Source organism: Hemitrygon akajei, chromosome 8 (assembly GCF_048418815.1).
Source record: "Hemitrygon akajei chromosome 8, sHemAka1.3, whole genome shotgun sequence".
Taxonomy (NCBI): Eukaryota; Metazoa; Chordata; class Chondrichthyes; order Myliobatiformes; family Dasyatidae; genus Hemitrygon; species Hemitrygon akajei.
Genome location: NC_133131.1, coordinates 129,822,390 through 129,831,564, shown reverse-complemented (window position 1 = coordinate 129,831,564; position 9,175 = coordinate 129,822,390). Strand labels below are relative to the sequence as shown.

The following is a 9,175-nucleotide window of genomic DNA, read 5'->3' as shown; positions in this document are numbered from 1 at the left end:
CAAAAGGTACCAAAGCATTCAGACTCTCGCGACCAGACTGTGTAACAGTTTCTTCCCCCAAGCCATCAGACTCCTCAATACCCAGAATCTAGACTGACATTATAATTTGTCCTCTACTGTGTCTATTGTCTTGTTTATTAATTATTGTACTGCCCTGCACTGTTTGGTGCACTTTATGTAGTCCTGTGCAGGTCTGTAGTCTAGTACAGTTTTTATGTTGTTTTAAAATAGTCTAGTGTAGTCTTGTGCTGTCTCACAGAATCTAGTGTAGTTTTGTGTTGTTTCATGTAGCACCAGGGTCCTGGAAGAACGTTGTTTCATTTTTACTCTGTTCTGTACCAGCAGTTTATGGTCGAAATGACAATAAAAGCAACTTGAACTTGAACTTGAATTTCTACTTACTGAATTCTCAGTATTCCTCAACATTCCTAAACATTCAGAGTTCCCTATACTTGTCATTCCTGGCTTTCACCCTTACTGGAACATGTGGCCTTGAATTGAACCTTGCAACAGTGAGTGGAAGAACTGCGGATCACTACTGCTGCATTGACCTCTTTGCTTTCTTCTTTCTTGAGTACTTAAACCCCTGAGGAGGTTCCATTAATGTGACTCAGCTATTCTGTATGCATGAATTTCATGTTCTGCAATGTCTCCAGCAGATCAGAACTCCAGATACATCAGGATCGGCAAGGAGTTTTAAAAAAAATCATGGTCTATGAGTACGCAACACAAGCTTCGGTAAAAAGAGAGCAGAGGAGGTGTAGATAAAGAAAGGAGGCATGTTTCAGTAAAAGATTGAGAATGTAAGAATATTGCTAATGGTGAATACAGGTGCTATGATGGAAAGGTAAGTAAGCTGAGATGGGAATGTTAAAGATGTACAAAAACATAAAGTTAATGCCAAGAAGCTGTTGATGCATCAATGGGACAGTTTAAATGACAATGTGATCTGACACATTGCTATCCATTATAGAACTATGCTGATTTTGCAGGAATGTTATCCAATCAGCTTCTGCTTGAATACACTTATCCAAATAATTTTTCAGAAGTGAGCCTTTTGACAGTTTTATGTTACTCTAGTTCCATCTTAATGTGGTATTCTGTATATACCACAGCACACTGCCCTTCTTGCTCACATTAAACATGATATCAATTCAATTTATGATCATCAAGGGAGGTCTTTAACTTCACTATAATTAATCAAGAGTGTCTGCTGTACATATGGGCACAAAACATTATTTCTCTATTTAGTGATTTCAAATAGAAAAGTTTGTAAAGGTTTACAGATCTTTAAGCAATGTTGACATTCAATAAAATAGACGGTTCTTCGTTATCAGCAAGTCAATCACTTTATGTCATTGTAGTAAGAATTATTCAGGAAACATCTCTGCTTTAACTAATAATGTTTGAAGTAAATTTATCCTTTTTAAGTATTTCTGTAATTCAAATTTCCAGGAGTTTCTTCTGCTGGCTTCCAGTTCTCCAATTTACCATCATACAAAGGATTGGAAAAGGAAGTGAGTTTGTTTGATACCCTGGAGAACACCTGTTCAAAATGAACAAAAAAAAATTGTTATTCCTAAGATATGTAATCTTTTCCTCCACGAGCTACTGTTCACTTGAGATATTTCTAGTCAGCTACAGAGAATTTCATGTTATCTGTTTTTCAGAGCAGGCTACCTAACAATAATATTAAACATTATTATTGATCCTTATAAGCATAAAGTTTATTTATCATGACTGGGTAGAGCTATATTTTTTCTGGCTGTAATCATACCTTGCATGGCATTTGCCAGGGGTAAACACTGATAGCTGAACTTGTCAAAGTGTCCTCCATTGTAAACTGAAAATAAAGAACAGTAACATTTATATAAAAAAAAATAAAGCACAGTACCTTGGCACAATCACGCTATCACTCCGGACAAGTTCACACAGGGAACTGTCAGGAAAACAAACGCCATCGAATATTGACTAATTACATTTTTATTGATGAAAACTGAGCAACTCCCTGGATGCCAGACACACAAAAAGAAACATTTGTCTTTGAATTAACAAGCTATAACCATGACTTTTTTTTTGGTGGGGGGGTTGGGATTCCTGGTCCTGATGAACAGTCTTATCCTGAAACGTTGATTGTTTATTCATTTCCATAGATGCTACCTGACCTGCTGAGTTCCTCCAGCACTTTGTGTATGTTGCTACAGGTATTCTACCAGTTTTAATTCAGGTTGTCTGTATCCTGTAGGTTTAACTTAAATGGAAGGATGAATAGATAGTCTTTTTATTGTCTCAATACAGTCAGTGATATTCACATCGTATGTTTTAACTTCAGGGACCATTTGTTTTGATTTTCTCCCTACTGAAAGCATGGACATCTGCTGGACAGATCTTCAAGTTGCTGACTGATTCCACTACCATGAGATCCCAACAATGGTGTGCAGCCATAAATAGGTTGGCGGGAAGGCAAGCATACTTAATTCCTAACTGTACGTGATAGGATTCTGGAACAAATTCCAGAAATAGTGGTAGAAACTATCTTTGCATTTACAAAGTATGCAGATAAACACTCAATATGCTGTACTGTACAAGGCAGTAAGCCATTGTTTGAGAAGTGGATTAGACAACTGGTTACCTCTTTTTTCAGCTGCCATAGATGTGATTAATTAAATCACATACAGTAATTTGACGTGACCTTTGTAAATATGGAAACCTCCAGAATGTCACCTGCTGAATGGACATGGATGAAGCTGTAACAAACAGCTATCTTGTTGTTGAAGACTCTCGGGCAAAGATGATAATATGAAGTAGAAAGCTAAACTAATCACAAGAGAAAATCTGCAGATGCTGGAAATCCAAGCAACACACACAAAATGCTGGAGGAACTTTACAGGCCAGGAGCATCTATGGAAAAGAGTACAGTCAACACTTCAGGCCTGATGAAGGGACTTGGCCTGAAACATTGACTGTACTCTTTTGCATAGATGTTGCCTGGCCTGCTGAGTTCCTCCAGCATTTTGTGTGTGAAGCCGAACTGATCTATTTTTCTCTCAAGTAGGGTCACAGTAGAGATGACTTGTGGAATTCCAGAAACACAAATCAGAAGGAAACAAAAGTTTCAATCCTGAGAGCTCTGATTCAAAGATTAAAACCAAACCTACAGCAAATCATAGTCTTGGAGCCCAGAGGCAGACTCTTCAGCCCACTGACCAACAAGTACCCAACAAAACTAATTTCATTTCTCATGTCCATCACATTCCCATCAATTCCCCTCAGATTCCACCACTCTGCTACAAACTATGGACAATTTAAAGACACCAATGAACCTACTAGTCCACATATCTTCGGCATGTGGAAGGAAACTCAAGCACCTGTGGAAAACTCACTTGGTCACAGGGAGAACGAGGGCACTCCACTGTGACAGCACTCCGGTTTAGGGTCACTTGAGCTACGAGATAGTAACTGTAAGAGTAAATCCACTATGCTGCTCAATTTCTGTAGTGATATCGAAAAGTGCTCCAGTATTCACCTCAGCAACCATTCACTATGAAGTGCAATTCATTCAGCAGAACTTCCCACTGAAAATCATTGCTTACTTTATATACTGAGTTCAATTGAGATAATTAGAAGGTGAATTGCACTGCTGAAGTACTAAGACTGATATTGTGAAGCAGGATCAAAATGTAAAATTGTCTTTGGTTTAAATGTCTATCTGCAACCACTACTCACACTGTCAATTAACACAGATATTAACAAAACAGGTAACTCCTTTAAGGTAGGAACACAGAAAAACCTAAAGCACAATACAGGCCCTTTGGCCCGCTATGCTGTGCCAGACATAGACAGACACACTTTATTAATCCCAAGGGAAACTAGGTTTCGTTATAGTCGCACCAACCAAGAATAGTGTAGAAATATAGCAATATAAAACCATAAATAATTAAATAACAGTAAGCAAATTATGCCAGATGGAAATAAGTCCAGGACCAGCCTATTGGCTCAGGGTGTCTGACACTCTGAGGGAGGAGTTGTAAAGTTTGATGGCCACAGGCAGGAATGACACTTACTTTAGAAATTACCGAGGGTTACCCATAGCTTCTATTTTTCTAAGCTCCATACTATCCAGGAATCTCTTAAAGGACCCTATTGTATCCATCTCCACCATTGTCATCAGCAGCCCATTCTACAAACTCAGCACTCTGCGTAAAAAACTTACCCCTGACATCTCCTCTGCACTTACTTCCAAGCACCTTAAAACTGTGCTCTCTCGTGTTAGTCATTTTATCCCTGGGAAAAAGCCTCTGACTATCCACACGATCAATGCCTCTCATCATCTTATACACCTCTATCAGGTCACCTCTCATTCTCTGTCACTCCAAGGAGAAAAGGCCAAGTTCACTCAACCTATTCTCATAAGGCATGCCCACCAATCCAGGGAACATCTTTGTAAATCTCCTCTGCACCCTTTCTGTAGTTTCCACATCCTTCCTGTAGTGAGATGACCAGAACTGAGCACAGTACTCCAAATGGGCTCTGACCAGGGTCCAACAAAGCTGTAATATTACCTCTTGGCTCTTAAAGTCAATCCCACGGTTAATGAAGGCCAATACACCATCTGCCTTCTTAACCACAGTGACAACCTGCACAGCAGCTTTGAGTGTCCTATGGACTCAGACCACAAGATCCCTCTGATCCTCCACACTGCCAAGAGTCTTACCATTAATACTATATTCTGCCATCATATTTGACCTACCAAATGAACACCTCACACTTAACTGTGTTGAACACCATCTGCCACTTCTCAGCCCAGTTTTGCATCCTATCAATGACCCACTGCTCTCCACACTATCCACAAACCCCCAACCTTTGTGTCATCAGCAAACTTACTAACCCATCCCTCCACTTCCTCATCCAGGTCATTTATAAAAATCATGGAGAAGTGTTCCCACAACAGATCCCTGAGACACATCACTGGTCATCGACCTCCATGCAGAATATAACCCATCTACAACCACTCTTTGCCTACTGTGGGCAAGCCGGTTCTGGATCCACAAAGCAATATCCCCTTGGATCCCATGCCACCTTACATTCTTAATAAGCCTTGCAATGGGGTACCTCATCAAATGCCTTGCTGAGATCCATATACACTACATCTACTGCTCTTCCTTCATCAATGTGTTTAGTCACGTCCTCAAAAAATTTAATCAGGCTTGTAAGGCACAACCTGCCTTTGACAAAGCCATGCTGACTATTCCTAATCATATTATTCCTTTTCAAATGTTCATAAATCCTGCCTCTCAGGATCTTCTCCATCAACTTATCAACCACTGAGGTAAGACACACTGGCCTATAATTTCCTGGGCTATCTCTACTCCTTTTCGTGAATAAGGGAACAATATATGTAACCTTCCAATCCTCTGGAACCCCTACCATCCTCATTGATGATGCAAAGATCATCCTTAGAGGCTCAGCAATCTCCTCCCTCACCTCCTTCAGTAGCCTGGGGTACTTCTTATCTAGTCCCAGTGACCTATCCAACTTGATGCTTTGCAAAAGCTCCAGCATATCCTCTTTCTTAATGTCTATATGCTCAAGCTTCTCAGTCCTACAGTAAGTCATCCCTATAATTGCCAAGGTCCTTTTCCATAGCGAATACTAAAGCTAAGTATTCATTAAGTACCTCCGCTACCTCCTCCGGTTCCATACACACTTTTCCACTGTCACACTTGATTGGTCCTATTCTCTCACATCTTATCATCTTGATCATCACATATTGCAGAATTCCTTGGGATTTTCCTTAATCCTGCTTGCCAAAGCTTTCTCATGGGTCCTTCTGGGTCTCCTAATTTCATTCTTAATCTCCTTCCTGCTAGCCTTATAATTTTCTAGATCTCTATCATTACCTATTTTTTGATCCTTTCATGAGCTTTTCTTTTCTTCTTGACTAGATTTTCAACAGTCTTTGCACACCACAGTTCCTGTACCCTACCATCCTTTTCCTGTCTCATTGGAACATACCTATGCAGAATGCCACACAAATATCCCCTGAACATTTGCCACATTTCTTTCATACATTTCCCTGTGAACATCTTTTCCCAATTTATGCTTCCTAGTTCCTGCCTGATAGCTTCATATTTCCCCTTACTCCAATTAAATGCTTTCCTAACTTGTCTGTTCCTATCCCTCTACAATGCTTGTGTAAAGGAGATAGAATTGTGATCACTATCTCCAAAATGCTCTCCCACTGAGAGACCTGACACCTGACCAGGTTAATTTCCCAATACCAAATCAACTACAGCTTCTCCTCTTATAGGTTTATCTATATATTATCTATAAATCTCCCTGAACACACCTAACAAACTCCACCCAATCTAAACCCCTCGCTCTAGGGAGATGCTAATCAATGCTGGGGAAATTTAAAAAGATGAAATCTATGAAGTGGAATTTAGCACATACAATTGCAGAAAAGCCAGGAGAGCCAGAAATTCTATATCATCACGTGACGTAATTAAAAATAATGGAGTTTGGGATTGCAGAGCTTCCAACCACTTGATGCATAATTTTGATATGGTTCTGCCTCTGGAGGTGCTGCTTGTTTTGCATGCAGTAAGTTTTGTACAAACATCACTTCCTGATCATAAGCTCTTTTTTTTACACTGTTTCCAGCAGGAGTTAATTTGGATTTCAACTTGAAGCACACATGGTAGAAAGACATCTATCTCCATTCACTCTTTATTTGCCCTTGAAACAACAATATCTTTTCACAAAGTTTTCTCATTTAAAAACCTTGAAGAAAGCTTCCGGCTTGGATGATATTTGAGAAGGTGTTTAACTCCCTTCCTAGCTTTCTATGCAATGTGAGCTGAGGGTAGCAGAGTGAAAAGATAAATAGTCTTCAAAGGCATCGCCCACGTACTGGAGGTGCATCTGAACGCGTCAATTACCAAGCCCTGGCATCCAGCTCAGAATACAGCACACTGATCATGTCTTCGTGACTCTCAAGCAAAACCATGATTCGCATGGCTGCAGCTCAAACATGTGCCAGAACCGAGGTGGCAAGAATGAGGGCAATGTATGCTAAGCATGAAGCCGAAGCACGGATAGAGCAATCTCACGTAGACATGGAGGAGATTTGAGGAGAGGTTACATTGAGTATGTGTATGAAGAAACAGCTGATTTAGACAGTGGTGGTCTTCTCCCTAAGAAGGTGACTGAAGAAATTACCACTGGCGAGAGCCCTCAAATAAAAATCAAAGCAGCACACCAAGATGGGAACCAGCTTCCTGTCAGGCTTCACATCGAATTTCCACCCAATCCATGTCCTGAAATTGCATCCTCAGCTTCGGATTCAAACCCAGAGAAAGATGAATCCTCATTTAAGGTAAAAAGTGAGAGGTGCCAAGGGCACCAACCTGGAAAAACATGGGTGTTCACCACTTAATAAGAGCACAAAAGGGCCGAACAGTGCACCAAGAGCATTGATGGCTCACCTTTAACAGAAGCTGCTGCAGAACCAACTGTACAGTTCTCATTTACTGCACTAGGCTGTAATGACAAATCACCATCAGACACTAGCTCAATTGACATACTGAGTCTGGCCAGAGAAGACGGAGGCAGAGTCAGTCCAAATATGGACAAGACAGTCATCTGGAGAGTGGTGGAGAATCTGGGGAGAGTAGCAAGGAGAAATGGAGAAGCAGTCACAATATATTACAGAACACAGATGGACACACGGTGGTCTCCAGGAAACTGAGCCAAGGGTCTATTGACACTTCAGAAGAATTAGACCCAGGTACAGCTGTAAATTCAGGAGCAGCACCTTGGGCAACTGGTTCCAGCACACCAACAGCTGAGCAGAGTGGGGAGCCAATTGAGTATCCATCAGAAGTAGCTACTTCTCCATATATTCTAAAGACATGTTCTGGAATATCAGAAGCTACCAGAAGCAGAACTGGTGGATTTGTCGGGTCTCAATACGAGGGCAGGTCTGCTTGCCTCTGCCAACTCTCACTAATTGCAACAACAGGGATGAAATCCCAGCTTCTGAGGCTGCACACGGTTGTTCACACCATAAGGACAGAGCTGACAAGATTGCTCCCCATTTAGCTCTGCTGCTGAGGTTTTCCTGTTGCTTGGCAGAAACACCACCTGTGCACATAAGGGACGTGAAGAGTGCAACGGTCGGCACAGTGCACCTTCTGCCCAACAACTGGACTTAGGTTGGGTCATAGTGGGTGAAGTTTGCCTTGATGGTGCTCATCAGGACACTGACAGATCATTTAAGACTAATGTCTTGGACAGTAGGCACCAAAGTCATTTCAGATCCTGTGAGAGTAGTATCTATCAGATCAAATCAAGTTTAATTAATTATCATTCAAACCATAAATGGATGCATCCAAATGAGACAGCGTACCTCTGGGGCCAAGGTGCAAAAACATACACACACATTCAAAATAATGAAAGAGAAAGAAAGAACATAGACATGCAAGAAAACACATTTTTAGTCCAAAATCCTGAGCAAGAAGTCATGCAAACTGATGTTTGCCAGCAGTCCAGCCTATAATTCCACCGATCCAACACAGCATGAATGGGAGAGGCTACTCCCAACCGAGCACGGATGCCACACTACACCGCCTCAGGCATCTTCTCCTCACCCGGACTGCAGCTTGAGGCATAGTTCTTGCTACGACAGAGGCGACAATGCTGCCTTGCCTCCTGTCTCTGCACAAGCAAGGGAAACAGGCCTGTGGCAATCAGTGTCCAAAAGGGTCTTGTGATCGCAGAAGAAATGTTCAAGACAGTCATTCACAACTTCTCTGCAACCACTTTTGTGTAGCAACTCCAGTGCCTTCAAGCAGCAGGCAGCAGTACACCCTGCACCCAGGTCAGCCCCTCTGAACCCATTTTGGTTCCTCACGTGCCCCGGCAACCTGACTCTCCTTCCATGGGCCGATGGCTGGCCTCTCTTTCTCTGAACTGCCAGCTGGCTACTCCAAACAACAAGCAGCTCACTGGTGTGGTAGACCTGTAGTACTTGTAGTTACTGAACTCCATTACATATAGACTTACAATAAAAAAAACACATTTGACTAAGGATAAAAGCACCTTTAGTTGCCCCCAAGAGGTTGCTGCCTCTACATGTGTGCCATCTTACCAAGAGTTATATGAAAGCGAAAAT

The 9,175-nt window shown here is 41.5% G+C and overlaps 1 protein-coding gene across 1 annotated transcript in view; it reads right to left on the bottom strand.

Annotated features, from left to right (window-relative positions):
- Positions 1-1,085: 1,085 nt before the first annotated feature.
- The window catches only part of malrd1 (MAM and LDL receptor class A domain containing 1), a 359,618-nt gene continuing 351,528 nt past the window's right edge, over positions 1,086-9,175 (bottom strand). Inside the window, exons 39-40 of the mRNA XM_073055307.1 lie at positions 1,778-1,843; positions 1,086-1,546 (exon numbers count right to left, since the gene is read on the bottom strand). Of these exons, the coding sequence (XP_072911408.1) occupies positions 1,427-1,546; positions 1,778-1,843 (186 nt within the window). The 3' untranslated portion in view covers positions 1,086-1,426. The remainder of the gene's footprint in view (positions 1,547-1,777; positions 1,844-9,175) is intronic.